Source organism: Coregonus clupeaformis, chromosome 6 (assembly GCF_020615455.1).
Source record: "Coregonus clupeaformis isolate EN_2021a chromosome 6, ASM2061545v1, whole genome shotgun sequence".
NCBI lineage: Eukaryota > Metazoa > Chordata > Actinopteri > Salmoniformes > Salmonidae > Coregonus > Coregonus clupeaformis.
The window spans coordinates 19,434,354-19,458,995 of record NC_059197.1 but is presented as its reverse complement, the minus strand read 5'-3'; the positions used below and the strand labels follow the sequence as shown (position 1 = coordinate 19,458,995).

The 24,642-nt window shown below is 46.8% G+C and overlaps 1 protein-coding gene across 3 annotated transcripts in view; it reads right to left on the bottom strand.

Annotated features, from left to right (window-relative positions):
• LOC121567699 (SPRY domain-containing SOCS box protein 4) overlaps positions 1 to 24,642 on the bottom strand; it is a 56,708-nt gene that overhangs the window by 5,926 nt on the left and 26,140 nt on the right. Inside the window, exons 1-3 of one of the 3 annotated variants that reach the window (XM_041877920.2) lie at positions 19,866 to 19,894; positions 18,639 to 18,733; positions 4,827 to 5,711 (exon numbers count right to left, since the gene is read on the bottom strand). In XM_041877920.2, the coding sequence (XP_041733854.1) occupies positions 4,827 to 5,535 (709 nt within the window). In that variant the 5' untranslated portion in view covers positions 5,536 to 5,711; positions 18,639 to 18,733; positions 19,866 to 19,894. Of the gene's footprint in view, positions 1 to 4,826; positions 5,712 to 14,239; positions 15,069 to 18,638; positions 18,734 to 19,865; positions 19,895 to 24,642 lie in introns of those variants that run through there. The other 2 variants (XM_041877919.2, XM_041877921.2) reach the window with 2 other exon arrangements.

Below are 24,642 nucleotides of genomic sequence, written 5' to 3'. Positions count from 1 at the left end.
AAAAAGTTTGTATGTGAAAACTATTTCTAAGATACATACTTTCAGTTTTTCTGAACTCACTTCACTCACGCATAAGAGGGAGGCTTGCGCTACTCGGTGCTGGCAGATGAAATACACCACTGGAACGCCAATTAAGCTGTTTACATGTCCTAATAATTTTAAAGATTGCTCAGAAAACCAGGTGTTTTAAATCGCTGTATGCTTACTTCGAGTTTGACCTTACACCGATTAAGATAAGCAGAGTAAAGTGCTTATCTTAAATCGGTATAAGGTCAAAATCGAACTAAGCATACGCCGATTTAAAACCTGGTTTTCTGAGCAATCTTTCAAGTTATTAGGACATGTCATAATCAGTTTAATATCAAATTATTAGTGTGCATGTAAACGTACTCACTGTCTGTGAATCTATTCTCCACACTATCAGGAGACACAGTAGGGTTTTATGGCTCCGAACAAGCAGAGCCATCCGTTCCCAGCCCAGATCAGCCAGCCCCAGCCTAGATCTCCCTCCCCAAGCCAGCACTTACTGTACTGTCTCCTCTCCCTATTCAGCTAAACGGCTTCTACAGCAACTCCCTGCCATGATTGGAAGTGTAAATATTGAAGCAGGAATTTCAGCATAAATGAAAGAGTGGGAAGTGAGTGACAGAGAAAGATTGGGGGAGAGAAAGAAAGAGCCAGCGTGAAATGGTGTTCATTTCTAAACTGAGGTTTTGCAAAGTGATGGCCTCTTGTTATTTTGTTGTTTAGCTGTGAATGAGTTTGGCTGCTGGCAGTCTGGCTGGGGATGGTGTGTTGTGCCATCTTGTTATGGGAACAACAGTGCCATAAGAATAGAGCTAGCAGGACAGCCTCATCCCCGCTCTCCCATTGTTGTCTATTTACAGGCTTTAGGGAGCAACAGAAACACACACACACAAAAAAATCGATAAAGCTTTTATCCGTGTGAAAGTCGTGTGGGGAAGAAACTAAGTGTTCGGTGAGAAAGACATGATCAGAAAATTGCATTAACTGTGTGTTAAGGGACAATTTTGAGAGAGGGATGGAAAAGTGGAGGGACATCTCTTCACACTATTTTATTGCAAGAGCGAAAGAGAAGACTCCTTTACTACAGTGCGTCTAAAACGGAAATATGGAAAAGCTACCTGGGGGAATACGAGTCAATGCCAGGCATCTCAGAGTATGCATACTAATATACTGTCTTGCATTTTCCTGTTGCCCCATTTCCACAGCATAATTAAGCATTAAGGCCAGAGGGGGTGTGGCAGGGGCTGTTCTCAGGCACGAAGCGCATATCTCAATCCCCAGGTGCCTTATAGCTATTATAAACTGGTTACTAAGATCAATAAATAAGTCTTCTTGCGTCGGACCAGTGGTATATTACTGCTGCTCTTTAATTATGTTATTTTTCTTCATTATTATTATTTATTTATCTATTTTTACTTAACACTTATTTTTCTTAAAACTGCATTGTTGGTTAAGGGCTTGTAAGTAAGCATTTCCCTGTAAGGTCTACACCGGTTGTATTTGGCGCACATGACAAATACAATTTGATATTGTCAGATATACCCCCGGCTGAAATGCTGTTTCAGCCAATCAGCATCCAGTACCCAAATTACCCAGTTTATAATATACCATGCTTTCCTCTGGAGCATTCCAGCAGAACAATTAAATACTCTTAACATCACTGCTGAGAGCAGAGGACACACACAGGATCCCTACATAATGTCTATAGAAGGCTAACATGATGAGGCTACAGTTCATATGAAATACATTCATTATGGCCCTAATCTATGGATTTCACATGACTTGGAATACAGATATGCATCTGTTGGTCTCAGATACCCTTCAAAAAACAACATGGGCCTCAGGATCTCGTCATGGTATTTCTGTGCATTCAAATTGCCATCGATAGAATGCAATTGTGTTCGTTGTCTGTAGCTTATGCCTGCCCATACCATAACCCCACTGCCACCATGGGGCACTCTGTTCACAACATCAGCAAACCGCTAGCCCACACAACGCCATACATGTGGTCTGCGGTTGTGAGACCAGTTGGACATACTGCCAAATTCTCTAAAACGACGTTGGAGGCAGCTTATGGTAGAGAAATTAACATTCAATTATCTGGCAACAGCTCTGATGGACAGAGACACCATGCCCTATGATAAACCAACACTACAACCCCTCCTTTGTCCTCTTGAAAGTAAACCAGTTGATAAAGAATAGGCCTTGTGTTCCAATGGGCCATAGATAAATGCATTAATGTCACGTTCTACACAAACAGCCCAGTGTGTTGGTGTGTGAGATCGAGACAACAAGAAAACCATGCAACAGAGGGTGACTGTATGGGGCACAATAAACACACACACACCTCCCTTTGCAAGGCCAGACGTTGAGCTCAGAGGCACACTGGGATTGCCTCCAGAATTCCTCCACTCCTGGCTCCCTTCCGTGAACTCACACACAAACACCTGGCTTGCAGACATGGAAATGTAGTTAATGTCTGACCGTCTAAGCGCCCTCGTCCTGCTTTGGGTCTTTCTGTAACATATACAGTGGGGGAGGGTGATAGTGTCACATAATCCAAAGGGACAGAACGGTCCTAGATGACTCCCACAGTAGGTGATATTCATATCATCTGCTATACTTAGACACCCCCCCCCCCACACACACACACAGAGAGAGACACAGACAGACATTAGGCTGCTTCCTATGGGTAAACACGTCTTTTTATAGATCACAGCAGGGACGGACAGAGAAACACACCAGCAGGCCCTCCCACTTTCTCTCCACAGTAGCGGAGCCAGTTACTCCACCCTAGAACTGTATACGGTCAACCCAGCCAGTCTGCAGTATAAAACACTATCCATCAGCCAGTCTCTCTGTGCGGACAAGACACTGATCAGTGTACTGGAGGCTGTAGATTGACAGAGACCATAGTGGCAAACTCTCCTGGAGAGCTACTGTGTATTCCAGCTCCTGCTCCGGCCTTGCTCTAACACAGCTGATACAGCTAATCTAGGTCCTGATGAGCAGCTGATTGGTAGAATCTCAGTAACCAGTAGGTCTTCAGGAGGCAGGTAGGCCACCCATGGTATACAGCATTTCTAGTCAATCTGTGACTGTCACAACTACAGTATTATTCAGACAGAGTCTCTGGGACTAACCTAGTGAGGAAACAGTCCCTTATTCTCTTTGTCTCAACACACAGCCTCATCGTCTCCAGTCCATTATGTCCAAAACCCATGACTGACTGACAGACACACAGATGATTACCTCCAAAATGTCTTTCTCAGTCAACCTTTTTGAGCAGGTTTCTCCAGTGGTTAGCTTCAAGGAGGACTATTCTGGACTGATGTGCAGAGTGCTTTTTTTGACACCTTTGCAGATGTTGTGACTTCACCCAGGTGGGTGCTACACATCGGTAGTGGGGGGGTCTACCCATGGAGTCTGACTTCAGAGAGTACTACTGAGAAACGCTGCTTCAGCAACGGCACCCTGATAAATGGTTCTGGACCAGTCTGAAAGCCCCTGGATGTGACCTCCCTCTGTTTCATCTCCGAACTGCCTCTATCCTGCTGGCGCTGACTGCTCAAGCCATTAATGAACTACCTGCCTGCCATGATCGTCCATTAACTATTTGTTTTTCAAAATTGAGTCTTTTTTTTTATTTTTATGCTTAAAGCGCTTTGAGATTGTAATGAAAAGTGCTATACGTTTAATTTATTACTAATCACTCGCCCCCTTACTCACCTTCACCTCTCCATCTCTCCCTCCCCCCATTCTCTTTTCTTCCTCCATCCCTCCATCTCTCCATCCCTCCTCCTGGTCATATTCTGGGCTGTGTCGCTGTGCTCTGTGCTGGTCGATTAAGCAGAAATCTCCCCCTTGGCCAGAGCAGCTGCCTCAGCACTTCGGAAATAAACCCCGGCTCCAAACACAATGTCATTGTGCTGCTCAACATTTCCTACAGATGCCTCCCTCCCTCCCTCGCCTCCCCTCATCTACAAGGTAAGCAATTCAAAGTGAGCTCTCGGAGTATTCAGAGAGACGGAGAGGGTATGGGTGTATGAGTCACTGGCTTTCGACATTGGCTCTTGTTTAGAAAACAAAGCACAGAGAGAAAGAAAGAAAGTAAAGTGAGCACCGTTAAGGCATAATGCACCATTGACCTGCTGATATTATAGTTGCTTTGAGCTACAGTATCACAGAATACATAGCCTTGTCTGAGTATGCTATGCTGTATGTATGCTGACCGAGGTATGCAAAACCACAGCACAAAAAACAGAAAATCCCACAATATCATGTAGACAGACAGAACACACACAGAAGACAAAACAGCCAGAGAGAGCAAGAGGCAGACAGAAAGGAGAGAGGAAGAGAGAGGTAGACAGAAAGAGGGAGAGAGAGAGAGAGAGAGAGAGGTAGACAGAAAGAGGGAGAGAGAGAGAGAGGTAGACAGAAAGAGGGAGAGAGAGAGAGAGAGAGAGAGGTAGACAGAAAGAGGGAGAGGAATAGAGAGAGGTAAACAGAAAGAGGGAGAGAGAGAGAGAGGTAAACAGAAAGAGGGAGAGAGAGAGAGAGAGGTAGAGAGAGAGAGAGAGGTAGAGAGAGAGAGAGGTAGACAGAAAGAGGGAGAGGAATAGAGAGAGGTAAACAGAAAGAGGGAGAGAGAGAGAGAGAGGTAAACAGAAAGAGGGAGAGAGAGAGAGAGGTAAACAGAAAGAGGGAGAGAGAGAGAGAGAGGTAGACAGAAAGAGAGGAACAGACAGTAGGGTGAGAGAGATGTTTCCCACTGTCAGGGCATAAGGACAATGACTTACGATCCAGTCCATTGACGTAGCGGATGGAGACCTCACAATGTCCCCACACGGCGCTGACGATGGGGTACAGCCTCTTGCCTTTTAACCCTCTGAAAGCCACGCCCAGGTACTGGCCGTCCACCATGAAGCTGAGCGTGCCCTCGTCCATGTCCAGCACCACCAGCAGGGCATCAGGCAGAACAAACGACTCGTCTGCCTCCAGGAAACACGGGTACGTTGGTGCCGAGGTGGAGGCAGGCCGGTTCTTACTGTCGTGGTAGAGTCTGTTCCGGCCCAAGTCCCAGCCCCATGACTCACAGTCAGAACCCACCAGGGCTGTGTAACCCACAGAGTGTAGAAGAGAGTCAGCCGTGCCCACCCCTACGACAGCATGTGTTCCTCGCTGTCTCGCCGGCCAGTGGATCCGCCAGACATGGAGCCCCCGTGTGTAACCCACCTGGCCGCGGATGCAGTCGGTGCTCTGGGCCACCGGGTGGCGGTGGAAGGTCAGCTTGTCGTCCTCCTTGACAAAGACGTTGAGCGAGCGGTCCTCTGGGTTCCAGGCGTGGTGGAGCTGTAGGTCAGAGGTCGCAGGGGGCATGTCCAGAAGTAGGTCCAGACGAGGAGGCCGGCAGAAGTCTGGACCCCGCAGCTCACGGCGGACAGGCCGGTATGAGGGCTCGCCCCGTGTGTCAACCGACTTGATGCTGCCCGAGATCTTCTGACCCATCGCCGGAGAGGGGGATGGGGGGAGGGATAAAGGGGAGTGGGGGTGGAGGGCGGAGCGAGGGTGGTATGGGGCTTCCCGCCGTTACCTCATGAGCACTGTAGCCAGAAGGGCAGTCGTCCCTGGCTGAGAGACGCTCTCACAGAGACACTCAGTCTACTGTGAAAGGAACCTTGCTCCTAGAGGAGAGACAGAAGAAAACATTATTTGACTTTATCATCATGACATATTCTCACTTTCCCAAACTCATGTTATACACTGCGGCTATGGCAAGATAATACAACAAGGCCATTTTCCTTACATATCAAAATTCAACTCTCAAACAGACAGGCTAATGCAGCTGCAACTGAAAAAAGGCTTCCTTCACCCAGAATAAAAACAGTCAAGAGTAGAGAAAGGGGGAGGAGAGGAAGCGCACAAGAGAAAGAAAGATGTACCAGTCTGAAACAGCCGCAGGCTGCTCTGTAGTTCCTAACAGCACTCTGGAAGAAGAGGGGGAACATCTGAGCAACAAAAAGGGAGGATGAACTCTTCTTCTCTTCTACTGACTCACTCAAACACATGAAGACATTCCTCCTCAGTTACCAGCCTCACACTCCATCCAAGATGGCGAAGTAGTGCAGTTCTGTTTTTGTCGTGCGTCTGTAAATAGCCTGTAAATACCCTGTTTTTTTATTTATTTTTCGTACATATTTCCCTATCAGACTTTTCATCCTTCTACAAAATATACTTTCCTGCAACCCGCCTCACTCAATGTGGAACGGATTCTATTATTGACTTACCTTTTATCTAGAATCTCCAGTTGAAACTAGCTAGCCAGCTAACTAGCTACTTGCTATTAGCCACAGTTAGCGGTATTTCACCCAGAACATTGGATTTTTTTCTGCTGGATTAATTTAATCACCGGATATTCGGCCAGTCTGCACAGCGCGTTATCGACCCAGAACATATCAGTTTTTCTGCCGGAATCACTGAATCACTGGACCTTTAACTCCGGATTCATCGCTACCAGCTAGCTTCAACTAAATGGACGCTGTGGTCTGGCTAATCATCCTGAGCTAGGCCCATCTCCCGGCTATCTACCTCTCTGTCAACCGGACGGGACCACCTAGTGTTGACACGGAGCCCCGCCGATCCTACACGACTGGTCTGCCGACGAAATCGTCTGATGTGGTTACGACGACGTCGACCCACGAAGATTCCATCTGCTAGCCCCGGCCCGCTAGCACACGCTAGCCGTGGCCTCTTACCTGCTAGTGCTTTAGCAGCCTCCGAACTATCCTATTGCTGTTCACCGGACCTTATGATAACTCAGCTATACAGCTGATGTCTGCTGGACTGTTCCTTTTTACGGTACTACATCCTGTTTATGTTTAGCCTCAGCCCAAACATGGTTAGCTTATTGTTGTTTCGGTTATTTCTAATTGTACTATTTCACTGTAGATCCCCCAGCCCAACTAAACCTGCCTTAGATAGCTCCTTTGTCCCACCCCCCATACACGCAGAGACCGACTCAATTGGTGCCTCTAGTGATACTCTCTCTTTCATTGTTACCCAACGCTTAGGTTTACCCCCACTTTACTCATATCCTTCCATATCCTTGTCTGTACATAATGCCCTGAATCTTTTCTACAACACCCGGAAATCTGCCCCCTTTATTCTATGTACCCAACGCACTAGAAGACCAGTTCTTAAAGCCTTTAGCCGTATCCTTATTCTAGTCCTCCTCTGTTCCTCTGGTGATGTAGAGGCTAACCCAGGCCCTGCAGCCATCAGTATCACTCCTACTCCCCAGGCGCTATCATTTGCTGACTTCTGTAATCGCAAAAGTCTTGGTTTCTTGCACGTAAACATCAGAAGTCTACTTCCTAAGTTTGAGTTATTCACTGCGTTAGCACACTCCGCCAACCCTGATGTTCTAGCAGTGTCTGAATCCTGGCTCAGGAAGGCCACCAAAAATTCTGAAATTTCCATCCCCAACTATAACATTTTCCGTCTAGATAGAACTGCCAAAGGGGGTGGAGTTGCAATCTACTGTAGAGATAGCCTGCAGAGCTCTATCATACTATCCAGGTCTGTGCCCAAACAGTTTGAGCTTCTACTTCTAAAAATCCACCTTTCCAGAAATAAGTCTCTCACTGTTGCCGCTTGCTACAGACCCCCCTCAGCCCCCAGATGTGCCTTGGACACCATATGTGAATTGATTGCCCCCCCATTTATCCTCAGAGTTCGTACTGCTTGGTGACCTAAATTGGGATATGCTTAATACCCCGGCCATCCTACAATCCAAACTAGATGCCCTCAACCTCACGCAAATTATCAACAAACCTACCAGGTACAACCCTAAATCCGTAAACATGGGTACCCTCATAGATATCATCCTGACTAACATACCCTCTAAATACACCTCAGCTGTCTTCAACCAGGATCTCAGCGATCATTGCCTTATTGCCTGCGTCCGTAGCAGGTCCGCGGTCAAACGACCACCCCTCATCACTGTCAAACGCTCCCTAAAACACTTTAGCGAGCAGGCCTTCCTAATTGACCTGGCCCAGGTATCCTGGATGGATATAGATCTCATTCCGTCAGTACAGGATGCCTGGTTGTTCCTTTAAAAGTAATTTCCTCTCAATCTTAAATAAACATGCCCCATTCAAAAAATACAGAACTAAGAACCGATATAGCCCCTGGTTCTCCTCAGACTTGACTGCCCTTGACCAGCACAAAAACATCCTGTGGCGTACTGCATTAGCATCAAATAGCCCCCGCGATATGCAACTTTTCAGGGAAGTTAGGAACCAATATACACAAGCAGTCAGGAAAGCAAAGGCAAACTTTTTCAAACAGAAATTTGCATCCTGTAGCACTAACTCCAAAAAAGTTTTGGGACACTGTAAAGTCCATGGAGAATAAGAGCACTTCCTCCCAGTTGCCCACTGCACTGAGGCTAGGAAACACTATCACCACCCGATAAATCTACAATAATCGAGAATTTCAACAAGCATTTTGCTACAGCTGGCCATGCTTTCCATCTGGCTACCACTACCCCGGCCACCAACTCTGCACCCTCCGCTGAAACTTGCCCATGCCCCCCCCGCTTCTCCTTCACACAAATTCAGACAGCTGACGTTTTGAAAGAGCTGCAAAATCTGGACCCCTACAAATCAGCTGGGCTAGACAATCTGGACCCTTTCTTTCTAAAACTAGCCGCCGAAATTGTCGCAACCCCTATTACTAGTCTGTTCAACCTCTCATAACGTCTGAGATCCCCAGAGATTGGAAAGCTGCCGCGGTCATCCCCCTCTTCAAAGGGGGTGACACTCTAGATCCAAACTGCTACAGACCTATATCCATCCTGCCCTGCCTTTCGAAAGTATTTGAAAGCCAAGTTAACAAACAGATCACCGACCATTTCGAATACCACCGTACCTTCTCCGCTATGCAATCCGGTTTCCGAGCTGGTCATGGGTGCACTTCAGCCACGCTCAAGGTCCTAAACGATATTATAACCGCGATTGATAATAGACAGTACTGTGCAGCCGTCTTCATCGACCTGGCCAAGGCTTTCGACTCTGTCAACCACCGCATTCTTATTGGCAGACTAAATAGCCTTGGTTTCTCAAATGACTGCCTCGCCTGGTTCACCAACTACTTCTCAGATAGAGTTCAGTGTGTCAAATCGGAGGGCCTGTTGTCTGGACCTATGGCAGTCTCTATGGGGGTGCCACAGGGTTCAATTCTTGGGCCGACACTTTTCTCCGTGTATATCAATGATGTCGCTCTTGCTGCTGGTGACTCTCAGATCCACCTCTACGCAGACGACACCATTTTGTATACATCTGGCCCTTCATTGGACACTGTGTTAACAAACCTCCAAACGAGCTTCAATGCCATACAACACTCCTTCAGTAGCCTCCAACTGCTCTTAAACACTAGTAAAACTAAATGCATGCTTTTCAATCGAACGCTGCTGGCACCCGCCCACCCGACTAGAATCACCACTCTTGACGGGTCTGACCTAGAGTATGTGGACAACTACAAATACCTAGGTGTTTGGTTAGACTGTAAACTCTCCTTCCAGACTCACATAAAGAATCTCCAATCCAAAGTTAAATCTAGAATCGGCTTCCTATTTCGCAACAAAGCCTCCTTCACTCATGCTGCCAAACATGCCCTCGTAAAACTGACTATCCTACCGATCCTTGACTTCGGCGATGTCATTTACAAAATAGCCTCCAACACTCTACTCAGCAAATTGGATGTAGTCTATCACAGTGCCATCCGTTTTGTCTCCAAAGCCCCATACGCTACCCACCACTGTGACCTGTACGCTCTTGTTGGCTGGTCCTCACTACATGTTCATCGTCAAACCCACTGGCTCCAGGCCATCTATAAATCACTGCTAGGCAAATCCCCGCCTTATCTTAGCTCATTGGTCACCATAGCAGCACCCACCCGTAGTCTGCGCTCCAGCAGGTATATCTCACTGGTCATTCCCAAAGCCAACACCTCCTTTGGCCGCCATTCCTTCCAGTTCTCTGCTGCCAATGACTGGAACGAATTGCGAAAATCTCTGAAGCTGGAGACTCTTATCTCCCTCACTAACTTTAAGCATCAGTTGTCAGAGCACCTTACCGATCACTGCACCTGTACACAGCCCATCTGAAATTAGCCCACCCAACTACCTCATCCCTATATTGTTATTTATTTTGCTCTTTTGCACCCCAGTATCTCTATTTGCACATAATCTCTTGCACATCTAGCGTTCCAGTGTTAATACTATTGTAATTATTTTGCACTATAGCCTATTTATTGCCTTACCTCCATAACTTGCTACATTTGCACACACTGTATATATATTTTCTGTTGTATTTTTGACTTTATGTTTTTACCCCATATGTAACTCTGTGTTGTTTTTATCGCACTGCTTTGCTTTATCTTGGCCAGGTCGCAGTTGTAAATGAGAACTTGTTCTCAACTGGCTTACCTGGTTAAATAAAGGTGAAATAAATAAAATAAATAAAAAATAAACACTCCAAGGGCCCCAACGCTACAGATACACTCTGCGTGCGTGTGTCAAACCAGACATGAACTTTCAAACTATGGGAGACTGCACCACCCCAGAAATGTAGTCGCTCAGTCTCAACCACACACACTCACCAGATAATGAACAGAGGACCATACATTGTATAACAAAACACCCCATGACTATTGTGGGGTCACTCACATGCACATACACACAATGAAAAGGCCTGTGTGGGTTCTTAAAAAGGAAGTATATCCTAGACAGAACGCTAACATTCCTCTGGGTGATTCAGATTTTATGAGGGTCCTTTTAGAAGGACTGGCGACTAAACAAGACCAAAAAGATTGGAGAAACCATTCCACAACAAAGACTTCAAAACAGTCAGTTACCGTGACAGATTTTACATGACTATCTCTGGCACAGTCATCCTGCCACTTTATTTCCCATAAACCCACTGACACCCCTGTGCGTCCATGTTTCCCAGCCCTGGGCCCAGCTGTTCCAAATTTCCTGTTCCAAAAACACTCCCTCCCTGTTTGAGGAAAGAGACCTACTCTAATTCCAGAGAACAGATAGAGAGGACACTTAACTGGCACCTTGCACCTCCCTGAGAGAGCAGAGCGGCTGCTGGGACACACTCTGAACCCCAACACCAGGGGGGTGAGGGGGAGAGAAAGAGAGAGGTGGTGAGGCAGAGGAGGCTAGCCAGCTCCAGATTTAATAACCACATAACAAACACTGACAAACTACTGTCTGTGCGAAGTAGGACGTACGTGCCTGTGTGTTTCAGACCACATTTACACTGCGCTGGCTCTATACAAATTAAAGCTACACATCTTTCATTAACACATTTTTTCATTTATAAGTCTATAAATGACTGAAGGGTGTGATTTATCACAACGCATAATGTAATGAGGCCCACTGAGACTTACTGATCAGTGCTACTCCATCAGATAGTCTGTCTGTCTGCCTGCATCCTGTCTGGTGTGTCTGTCTGCCTGCATCCTGTCTGGTGTGTCTGCCTGTCAGTCTATGTCTGGCTGGTGTCTGCCCGGTGTGTGTGTGTGTGTGTGTGTGTCTGTCTGCGTCTGTGTGTCTGCCTGGTCTGTGTGTCTGCCTGGTCTGTGTGTCTGCCTGGTCTGTGTGTGTCTGTGTGTCTGCCTGGTCTGTGTGTGTCTGTGTGTCTGCCTGGTCTGTGTGTCTGCCTGGTGTGTGTGTGTGTGTGTGTCTGCCTGGTGTATGTGTGTGTGTGTGTGTGTGTCTGCCTGGTGTATGTGTGTGTGTGTGTCTGCGTCTGCCTGGTGCGTCTGCCTGGTGCGTGTGCATCTGTCTGGTGTGTGCGTCTGTGTGCATCTGTGCATGACACAGACACTTGCTTGCTGACTGAGCTAGCCCGTCTTTTGCAATGAGTGTTGCGTCTCGTCTTAGGGAAGCTACTAGTCATCAATATGACCACTGATATGACCCCTGGGGGGAAACACCAGGGCAGACAATTAGATGACAAACTAAAGAGAGAAGAGAGGAAAGAAATTGAGGTCAATGGTGCATAATGGAGCAGCATTGAATAGAAAGAATGACCATTACTCTCCTGATCTCAACTTTATTACCAAGATGTCTGCAGTCACGTGTGTGAAGAAGTACAATCTCTCTGTGTGTGTGTGTGTGTGTGTGTGTGTGTGTGTGTGTGTGTGTGTGTGTGTGTGTGCACTCTTGACCCTTGTGGCCAGTGTGTGAAGGCACACACACCAAACCATCTGGAGTTTATACTAATCAGGGCCTCTATATTCTCTTGAATATAGTTTGAGCTGTGGAGGAGAGGAAATGTGGGAGAGAGAGCAAGCGAGAGAGAGATGACAGGAGAGCAGATGGGTGGAGGAGAGGCAATGAGGAAGGGAGGAGTGGAGAGGACAAGATGAGATGGGTGGAGGAGAGGTGATGAGGAAGGGAGGAGTGGAGAGGAGATTGGTTATAGAGAGTGAAAGGGGGATGAGGAATAGAAAAAGAAGGGGGAGAGCGAGCCCGTAAGAGAGGAGATGGGTGTAAGGGAGCTCAAACACTGGAACGTACGTTGATCTGCCGTTTATCTGCCGTTCGTTCGCCATTCGCTTGGCGCAATGTTTTAGGAATCACCCTGCCAGTGGGTGTCTGACTGCCAACATTTTCGTGCAATTCTACATGTAGAATCGGTTTGCAAATTACATCTAGCACTCTGTTCAGAGGTGCTAAGTACTCTCGGCCAGCAAACACTACCGGTGTGTCCGTGCCTTAAGGGAGGAAATACGGAGTGATGAACAGAGGAGAGAGGAAAGGAGGGAGATGACAGGAGGGGGGAAGGGTTGAGTAAAGGAGTAGAGAAAGGGATGAAGAGCAGAGTAGAGAAAGCAGAGGAATAGGAACATCTAGTTATTCTGGTAGACCTCTCCTCTGTTAGTATAGGTGAGAGGAGCTGGCATGTAGATGGCCACTGCTAGCTGGCTGGCGTTGGCAGTGTCGTTGTTAGCATATCAAACACAGAGACTGGCCGGACAATACAAGGCCACAGACAGACTCATACGCGCCTTGAAGACGCATTATAGCAGACAATATCAAACAAGTGACAGCAGTTTTGAACCGACACAGGCACAGACAAAACGGACATGAACAGATACGTAGTTTTGCACACGCAGAGCTATTAAAATGGCAGATTCTCTGATTAAGTTAATTTTACATCCTATCCTCCCTGTCTCCCCTTAGCTCTCATCTCTCATAGCCACGTCCCTTATCGCCAAGATTGTTGTGCTTCCCTCCCTTGTTCCTCCCCTCCATCTCATGTGCTTTGTGGAAGAAAGATGTCCGTCACACAGTCCTAACTCAGTGTAAATGGATTCCTATTACATTGTGTTGTTGTCAGTGTCACGGGCAATTGGCTGGCCGGGAGATCAATGCAACTCTACTGGAGCTCAACCTCTTTAGATATGACTATTGAGCAGAGGGGAAAACAGCACAATGATATGTGGGCATATTGGAAGATGAGGGGTTACATTGTTATTAGTGTGAGATTCTGAGGATAACTCCATTGATACACTAAAAGGTGGGCGGAGTCTGAGCTATTTCAGTGATCCAGTCCATCTGAGCCAGGACTAGCAAACACATACACAGAGGTGTGAATGAACTGTGTTAGTGATAGGGTGAGCACATCACTAGCTGTACACACTCGACCTAACACAAATATGACTTGCTCTAACCGTAACTTAAATACAACACTGAGGGATTTACCGCGAGAATGAATAATTGTGCACTGCCACAGTGCAAGTTTGACAACAAACCATAGGATACTGTTAGTGATAGAGCCAAGGTGAAATCCAATACTTTAAGACTTTGAGCACAACATCCTGATAGGGAGTATGCTTTACTGCTTACTGTTAAAATCATCATCTCACACTCTCCTACTCTCCAGCTAATCATCTCTCATCCCAACCCAAACTTAGAGGAAGTGCCTTCTCTCTGTGTTAGCCAAACAGCTGTGGAATGGCTAGAGTACCACACAGCTCCCTTAATTTTACATTCCCTATACTGAGTCCCTATAGCACGCCAGCGCGACGTAGCTTGAATACAACTGTACCACACACACACGAGAGAGAGACAGAGCAAGACAGAGAGCGAGAGAGGGAACATGGAGAAAAACAGAATGAGACTTCTTACCATGCGAAGCGATATCCAAAGTCAAGCTGGTCTCAGCATCTGGCTTTCTCACGACTCAAGGCAATGCGCACGCAAACACTAGAGGAGGAGAGGGAATCTCAGACTTTTCCTAAAAGCCTTGTCCAACTATGGCCAGAACACAGTGGATCGAGAGAGAAAGACAGAAAAGGCGAGAGAGAGAGAAATAGAACAGAAAAGAAGTATGTCAGTAAGTGACGTCACAACAGGAAAACAGTCTTGCCTCAGTCCGTTCCCAGCTACGACAGGAAAACAGCCGCTGGAAGGCGGGAGGAGGGGGCTAAGCACGAGGCCACAGAAAGTATTTCCCAACAATTACAAAACAAGCCAGTCTCTCTCTCGCTATGTGCTTCAAGTGGAGCAAGGGAACAAAGAAAAAGCAGGAAAAAAAGCAGGAAAGAGAACAAAAGAGAACGAGAGAGAGAGCGAGAGAAACAGTCCCTCACTGACTAATAGACGAGGCCTGAGGATGACGGAAACAACAGCAGCTGAGAGAAAATTGAATAGGATGTAGAGAATCACAGCTAGTCTTGTTGTTGTTGAGTGGAGGTTCTGTCGACATGCCACTGACCCAACCGTCTAGAACTCAGAGCTGAACGCCACCCTGGATGTAGAGAATCACAGCTAGTCTTGTTGTTGTTGAGTGGAGGTTCTGTCGACATGCCACTGACCCAACCGTCTAGAACTCAGAGCTGAACGCCACCCTGGATGGAATGTACTTTGCTGGTTGCTGCAAAGGCAGCCTCATCATGAGTGAGGGAAAAAGAGAGAGAGAATGCGCTGTAGTGTTACTTCAGTAGGAGAGACTGAATAGAGGGAAACTGAGGGAGAAAGAGGAGAGAGGGAGGGCAGAATGATGGTGGGAGAGCTGTATCACGTTACTCCTCCTCTCACACAGACACACGTCACCTTACAAGTATGGAGAGAGCATGAAGACATACCTGTTCATGTCAACATTTCAACCCTCTCCTGTCTAACCTTCTCACTGTTGAGCTTTGCAACCTGCCGCCTCTTCTCTACCCTTCTCAGTGCCTATCCATCCCCCTTTCCCTCTCATGTTTCTCCCCTGAGACACAAAGCCTTCCCACCATCTCTGCTCCCACACACACACACTTTAGAGCGGCATTCCTCTCACCATGCCCTTTCCTCAATCTGGAGTGGCTTAATCACACAAGCTGTATAGACCAGAGTCAAGTCTATATACAACACACAAACACGCCACACACCGACTCTACGACCACCCGATAATACATTGGAATGCATACTGTATAAAAAGCCCAATGCAGCTTCTACGTATGAGAGAGCACATTAGGACACACTGACCTGATGTTTCTGCGCCATTGCTTTGTTTTGACGTGGGCTCCTGTTTAGTGACAGCAGTGCTGCGTGTGACCTCTGTGTGAACTCTGCGTGAGACAAAAGATCTCCCTTCGTCAGAGCAGAGGAGGCCCGAGGCCAGCACAGAGCACAGGCTGGAAAACCTTTCAACTCCACTGGCACTGTGTGTGTCTACATTCCAGTCAATTTCAACCCTCACCACACAACGTTGCCAAAATACACACAGTTAACCATGTATGCGTCAGTCAACTACCTAGTTACAACCTTTGCCTCAAAACTCTGTCAAAAACACACAGCACCACACAGAGAAGGGAGCATGAATCACTGAAATGAAGAGCGAGAGGGAGAGAAATGGGGAGATTGAGTGAAGTTTTACTACAGGAGGTTCCATTCACTCCACCACCAGGAAGCGAGTAGAAAAGGCACTCATGTGAGAGATCAGAGAGAGTAAGGAGAGAAGAAAGAGATGGCTAAAGACGAGGAAGGCAGAGTGGGGGAGAGGAAGGCAGAGTGGGGGAGATGAGAGAGAGAGAGATAGCTAAAGACGAGGAAGGCAGAGTGGGGGAGAGGAAGGCAGAGTGGGGGGAGAGGAAGGCAGAGTGGGGGAGAGGAAGGCAGAGTGGGGGAGAGGAAGGCAGAGTGGGGGAGAGGAAGACAGAGTGGGGGAGAGGAAGACAGAGTGGGGGAGAGGAAGGCAGAGTGGGGGAGATGAGAGAGAGAGAGATAGCTAAAGACGAGGAAGGCAGAGTGGGGGAGAGGAAGACAGAGTGGGGGAGAGGAAGACAGAGTGGGGGAGAGGAAGACAGAGTGGGGGAGAGGAAGACAGAGTGGGGGAGATGAGAGAGAGATAGCTAAAGACGAGGAAGGCAGAGTGGGGGAGAGGAAGGCAGAGTGGGGGAGAGGAAGGCAGAGTGGGGGAGAGGAAGACAGAGTGGGGGAGAGGAAGGCAGAGTGGGGGAGAGGAAGGCAGAGTGGGGGGAGAGGAAGGCAGAGTGGGGGGAGAGGAAGGCAGAGTGGGGGATAGGAAGGCAGAGTGGGGGAGAGGAAGGCAGAGTGGGGGAGAGGAAGACAGAGTGGGGGAGAGGAAGACAGAGTGGGGGAGAGGAAGACAGAGTGGGGGAGAGGAAGACAGAGTGGGGGGAGAGGAAGGCAGAGTGGGGGGAGAGGAAGACAGAGTGGGGGAGAGGAAGACAGAGTGGGGGGAGAGGAAGACAGAGTGGGGGAGAGGAAGACAGAGTGGGGGGAGAGGAAGACAGAGTGGGGGAGAGGAAGACAGAGTGGGGGAGAGGAAGACAGAGTGGGGGGAGAGGAAGACAGAGTGGGGGGAGAGGAAGGCAGAGTGGGGGAGAGGAAGGCAGAGTGGGGGGAGAGGAAGACAGAGTGGGGGAGAGGAAGACAGAGTGGGGGAGAGGAAGACAGAGTGGGGGAGAGGAAGGCAGAGTGGGGGAGAGGAAGGCAGAGTGGGGGAGAGGAAGGCAGAGTGGGGGAGAGGAAGGCAGAGTGGGGGAGAGGAAGGCAGAGTGGGGGAGAGGAAGGCAGAGTGGGGGAGAGGAAGGCAGAGTGGGGGAGAGGAAGGCAGAGTGGGGGAGAGGGGACATGGTGGGGAGATGAGAGAAAGCAGTCAAAGAGCAACAGAACATGTGTTGCAGAGGAAGAGAAGGAGGAATGGTAGAAACAGATTATGAATCAGACTGTGTGTGTGTGTGTACACACTACATCAAAAAAGTTGAAACAGCAAAACCTTGCAGGATGCTAGCTATAAAAGAGTATCTCCTTCACAACACCTCATCACAAACAGCCATCTTGAAAGACTAGTGCTACTTTTATCTCCTCTTAAAAACAGACCCACACAGACCGTGAAGATGAATCACTTTACAACAAAGATCAAAAGGGGGTTGCCAGCCCGGCTACTACTTGGATGCAGATAGTGAAGTATTTGAGACCTGGCCCCAGTACAGACATAAAGCCGCTTGTTCCAAGTCCTGTCAGACTTTGCAGGAGTCGTTTTACTGGAAGCACAAGGTGTATTCTAGAGGCTTAATCTACACACACCCACACAGCCAGGCGCTATTAATGGAGGTCAGTCAAGGTGAAAGGTCAGCAGGTCAGGACATTGATGACTCCTCTTTCACAATTCCTTCTCTCATACTCTTCCTTTGTAAACTCGTAAAATCCCTGCGCGACAGTACAGCTGCCTGCCTTGCCAGAGCCACAAATCCCTCCCATCAGTGGACAGTTGGGAAATTAATGGATAGATTACAGATATTGATACTTGTCATCACATCACACAACAGCACCATACAGGCAACAACAAAGCCCAGAAAAACAGGTTTGAGTAGCGCCTGGGAACTGACTGTGGCAGGTTAATGCTACACATGGGTAGAACTAGTGTATGAGACGAGAACCTCCTATACAATTTATAAAGGGCTTGGGGTACATGGTCAAATAATGCTCTAGAATGCAATCAACAATGGGGTGATGTGGGTTAGCGACGTAGGCTAGCGCTCACTGTATTGTCATTGTGGTCGTAGTATCATACAGTAGGTTAAAACCCAAGGCATTCTCTCCAGGTCCATAGAGCATTTCAGCTGATTGGGCTGGGCCCTGTTCAAATATTAATAGGTACTCAGGATGAAGGCTATGGTTACCTGGGCCAGCAGGTAGATAAGCCCAAACCGGTCTGATCAGGTTCCCCACCCTGGCCCCTGGGTCACAGAAACAAACTTTCAAATAACTCATTGGTGGATCCATCAACAGGAATGAACAATCAAAAGCACTCTGAGCCAATTGGCATCATGACATGTCCAGGATCTTTTATTAGTAAAACGACAGCGGCTCATCTCTGCTGCTTTTGTTGTGTCAGGAAGGTGTAGTGTTTTTATATCATGCATAATCAAAGTCCACTCCTGTTTAGTGCCCATTTTACACTTTGAATGGGTCTGGAATGCAGTCAATGACCAATAAAGGAGTGGAATTGGGTCCATCAACTGTAAGGAGCAAATTTTTAGTAGATGAGTGTTCTGCTGGCTGTGGGTGAGCTCACCTGTTAATCCATCGGAGAGATGGCGTCCGCAGCGAACCACCACATCAAGTCCTAAGGTCACAGGTCAATCGCTTGACAGTGGCCCTGCCTACTTCCTGAGGAGAAACAGAAGGGGGCCAATGAGACAGCAGGTAGAATAAGGACAATACATGTAGACAGTGTCTGAAAAGGTTACTAGCGGTCAAATCCTTGCTACCTTAGTCCTTGTTTCCTCACCTCTCTTAAAAGTGGATTGAGGAGAGGAGCCAATGAGACAGCAGGTAGAATAAGACAGGACACAGGCCTAGACAGTGACGTGAGGATAAGGCAGGCGCCTTGGGAGGTGCAAGATAAGGACACTAAAATGTAAGGTACTAAACTTGAGTGTAGGGCAATTCAGAGTCAAAACAGTGACCTAGTAAACTTGAGGGTAAGGAACTTTAGTAACCTGGATGTGCAGTACACTTGGTTACTTTAATGGGCTTAAGCACTGGACACTCCCCCAGACCAGATCACAGGACTGAAGGCTCTAACCATTACATAGCCAATGTCTGCTGAAGGCAGGTCCACATGAGGCAAGCAGGTGACATTACACAGGGAGACAATCTGTACCAAGTGGGAATAGCTCAATACCAATTAACCTAGGTCCAACCAGAGGGAAGGTAGTCAGCGAGAAAGGAGAGCGAGAGAGGACTGAGGTATGGAGAGAGAGTGAAACCGTATTCATGAGGCGTTGCAATCTTAATGTTCATCACATTTTCAGGTGACTCCTCTTCAAACATTAACCAGGTATGTAGTGCCGCACCGACTGTCGTTTCCTGGCTAAATTGGCCATTAGGCCGGGCGGAATTGATGAAATGACTCCGTGGGCTGCGTCGACGTAGTACATTTCTCAGCCTCAGGCAAACACGGCCTCTAATCACAATGTGACTACAAGGACTCGTGTACAGAATGATTACCAGCCTCCACACACACACACACACACACACACACCTTTCTCCAGACAACAAACCTATCCTCACAGTGCCCCTGCTCCTTCCACCTTCCAGCAAACTAGACCCAAACACACACTTAACAAGTCCAAAATACCACCAAACCTCTAAACCAGCAGTAACTTCAATTCTCAACCACCTGGTGAAACACTAGACTAGACTACCCAGCCAAGACTACATCCATCTGCTATGTAAAGTGCTGCAGCCTCCGGATTCACTGGGTGGAAGCCTTTTAAAATGGGGAGTTTCTATCCACCTGCTGAGTCTCCAGATGTTGCCGGGCGGAACTGGGGGCTCTCTGCCACTTGATGAGACTAGAGGGGATGAGAGATGTCAGGCCTGATTAATACATCACACCTTTCTCATTACAGCTACCTTCACCCCTCTCCCTCACAATCTCCCCGCTCACTCTCTCTCCATCTCCAGGGGTCAGCAGCAATTAAGAAAAATGAGGATTGTAGAGAAGGCCATTTGGTAGCCAAGGCGCTAAATAAAACCTTGTGAAAGCTGTGGGAGCAGGCCCAGGATGTGATATCTATAGACTGTAAAAGGAAGATAGTATAAGCAGAGGCTTTTTAACAGTTAGACAGCACAGCTGAATAGCAGCAGCATCCTTTTCACTACACTAAAAGTTATCTTGAAAAAAGGTACTGTGTTTTGTTCAAAAGAGTTCCAGGTATGCCAGTGTGCTCCAATAGATAGTGGTGTGGTTCTCAGATTCCTGTGGAAAATAATCCAATGGACGCTCAACATCAAATGAGCAGAAAAAGGACTTAAAAACAAACAAAAAAACATTCATCCGAGGTAATATGTACAGTTGAAGTCGGAAGTTTACACACACTTATGTTGGAGTCATTAAAACTTGTTTCTCAACCACTACACACATTTCTTGTTAACAAACTATAGTTTTGTTAACAAACTATAGTCTTGTTAACAAACTATACTTTGTGCATGACAAGTAATTTTCCAACAATTGTTTAGACAGATTTCATTTTTTACATTTTAGTCATTTAGCAGACGCTCTTATCCAGAGCGACTTACAGTAGTGAGTGCATACGTTTTCATACTAGTCCCCTGTGGGAATCGAACCCACAACCCTGGCATTGAACGCCATCCCAACTGTGAAGCACGGGGGTGGCAACATCATGCTGTGGGGGTGCTTGCTGCAGGAGGGACTGGTGCACTTCACAAAATAGATGGCATCATGAGGAAGGAAAATTATGTGGATATATTGAAGCAACATCTCAAGACATCAGTCAGGAAGTTAAAGCTTGGTCGCAAATCGGTCTTCCAAATGGACAATGACCCCAAGCATACTTCCAAAGTTGTGGCAAAATGGCTTAAGGACAACAAAGTCAAGGTACTGGAGTGGCCATCACAAAGCCCTGACCTCAATCCTATAGAACATTTGTGGGCAGAACTGAAAAAGCATGTGCGAGCAAGGAGGCCTACAAACCTGACTCAGTTACACCAGCTTTGTCAGTAGGAATGGGCCAAAATTCACCCAACTTATTGTGGGAAGCTTGTGGAAGGCTACCCGAAATGTTTGACCCAAGTTAAACAATTTAAAGGCAATGCTACCAAATAGTAATTGAGTGTATATAAACTTCTGACTCACTGGGAATGTGATGAAATAAATAAAAGCTGAAATAAATCACTCGCTCTACTATTATTCGGACATTTCACATTCTTAAAATAAAGTGGTGATCCTAACTGACCTAAGACAGGGAATTTTTACTAGGATTAAATGTCAGGAATTGTGAAAAACAGAGTTTAAATGTATTTGGCTAAGGTGTATGTAAACTTCTGACTTCAACTGTAGCATACATGTAAATGTTTCCATAGCAGGGCAGACTATAGTGCATACAATAAGGGATTTCAATCTATATCGAGGGCACTTTGCGTCATATGGGAAAATGCACAAAAAGAAGGTGGAAGTGCTGGGCAGATCACAGTGCCCTTCCCTCAGGCTTCCAGTCCAGCATCATCATCATGACTGATCTACTGATTAGAGGCATCATCTCTCCCAGCACATCAGGCCCACAGGCAAAAACACACAGACGGAGTGATGAGAGAGATAGGCAGCAGGTTGGAACAGCGAGAGACTGATGCCTCTTTTTGCTCTTCCTTTACAATTCACCACCTGTTTCCTCCCCCTCACTCACTCACTGAATCTTCTTCAGTAAGGGTCTTTCTTGTTCTACTGTGTCCCCCCCTCTGCCTTACACACACGAGGTTACCCTGACTCCAGCACTGAAATCAATAACCACTATGTGGACAGACCGGTATGAGGGTTGAATGGGTGTTGAAATGAGAATGCCACTAAGGTCACAGCAAAAACACAAACAGTGGGGGGAAAAAAAGGTCTGATTCCTCCTTGTTTGTTTGGGTACTGGTTTCTCTCAACACTAAAGTCATTATCTTTAGGTAAGTCCCTAAATGACTGAGGGGGGAGGGGGATTGAACTTTATTTTCAAGTAGATATAGTTTACCCAATAGCAGTTTCTTATTTTTACATGAAGCGGGTAAAGTTGGTAATCATTTTATGAGCACAAGGGGTGTCAAAGCTTTGTTGTATTCATTAGGTATGTTGTAGCAATACCATAAGGCATGTCGTGGCATTATGATGCACTACAATAAACACAATTTTTTTTAAAGAAATGCCAACTGTGGCTATTTTGCATGACAAGTAATAGTTACCCAAAATGCCATAATCGTCACAGCCCTAACCAACAACATGTAATGGTAAGGTACGACAGACCTCACCTTGCCCTTTTCTCAGTCTTCTCCAATTATAGAAGAGACTAATCATAGCAGCGCTGTGACTGAGGCTGCATCAATTTAGCTCAAATGCACTTGGGAACGCAATTTATAGGACGAGGTGGTGGAGGATGAAAACTCCATGGTACAATTGAGTGCGTTGCAGGTCATGGGGAGAGAGACGCTGGAAGAGTGAGTATTGTTTTCAATGGTTTGACATTTGTACGTCAGTGGGAAGACGGGGCCAGCCATTTATCAGTGTGAGCCACTGGGGATATAAAAATACCTCTTCATCTCCCTCCCTTCAACCCTGTGCTCCCTCTTTCTCCATCTCTCCACAAAACACTCAGGGTGAGTTTCTCCCCCAGACTGTACTTGACTTGTATACGAGCGCTGGGCTGAATAGCGGCGTAGGCACAAACACTAAATTGTGAAATAAAAAGCAGCGTGTCATGCCGGTGCAGCATGGAGATGAATCACCCTGGGTGCATCTCATACCCCCCTCCCTGCTCCCTCCTTCCCCTCTCTACCCCTCACCACCCCCTTTAGCTCCCAAAATACCAAGCCGGCCCGCCAGAGATGACAGCATGAACCTGCAGACAGAGGGACTCTATATAAGAACACAAATCATCCTGAGACATGAGGCTCTGTTCCAACCACTACTGGTCCACCCTGGCAGACAGCACATTAATAGGCCTATGACTGATAACAGGAAGAATAATTAAGTAATGAAATATTAAGAGATGGTTTCTCATGTTAATAACAACAAACATTTAAAGCCCTGAGCCTCGGACTGAGAATCCTCTGAGACTGAGAACTAAAATAAGGATGCAAGCACAGTAAACCTTCACTTCACTACAAACTCCACCTGTTGTCAGTAATTTCTCAACTAATTTGGAGCAGTCAGTTAATTGTACTCCACAAAGCCTTGGAGACTAGAAATGATGCATGTGGATTCATTTTGAACAAACAAAGCGCAGGCAAACACAATTGGGGAGAATAGACATGCCCGTTTTACCATGGGACATGATCTGCTTCCACAAAGCTTAGCCGAATGGGCAAGTCTGCTTAATGTAGGCCAATCACTGATTGAAGAAACTATGGACTTAAGACTTATGCAGTCTGAAGTTCAATCCCGAGCCCAGTAGCCCCTAACCCTTTTGGTGTAAGTGGATTTCAATAGCCTTACATTTTCAAATTTCTAGGCTTTAGCTCAGCGGGCTAAAATAGTATTGTGACTCGGAGACCCATGTCCAAAACCCGGTCTGTCACACTGACAACCAATTAGTAGCTTGTTAGTGTGGATCATAACACACTGACCACCTAATTAAATCCCCAAAACTATATATGACATGGTAGTATTTTGTGATCACACTATGCACTGTGAGCTTTCAATTGACATCGGGCTTAATTGGGGACCATGTTAGCAGCTCACTTTAGCAGTTAAATTAGCTACACACACACACACACAAACTAAAGTCATTAACTGCTGTAGCAGCAGGCACAGTGTATTGTTTGTAATATAATTTATGGGTAGCTCAGCTTGGCCCTTTGACAGCATCCCTAATTAAAAATGAAAAACCTTGGGAGACAAATATCATTTCAGTTTTGCAAGTCTTTGATCCTGGCCCTGGCTTATTCTGCGTCACTGAGCTCGTCAAAACACCCCCCAGGGAGCGATGACACCGTTAGGGATGGACAGACAGCTATCACTCATCTAATCTCAACCCAGTCTACAGAGCTGGGTGATGTGGACAGGGATGTGATGCCCTCTACTCATAACAGGGCCCTGCCATTCTAGCTTGACACACACACAGCATAAACACATCACAGATAAACAGGCAAACACAAATACTGTATGCATCAACAGGCAAAACATGCACAAACACCGACCTCTGAGAATAAAACATTTACAGCATATGGTCTGTCACTGCAAGCAGCCCAACTCTAGGCCAGAGCAAGCAAAGTTATATTTACGTATTTACGTATTTTAAAGTATGGCAGTTAATAATAGGGAAGGTTGTACAGAAGAAAGAATTTCACAGATAAGACCAACTGCTGAGAACAAAATATACATTAGATTGTGCAGAGTGGCAGGAGCAAGTAGGGATCCGGATCTTGTGGGTTAGAGGAACGCTAGGCCCTGTGCAGAGCACATCACTGAACACACAAGACAATTCTATTATTAATGCTGGAACTGGGCAACTAGCAACGGTTTACACAGAGAAAACTGGTGAAACCGGAGCTAGTGTTGACTCTTAAAGGTCCAAAAA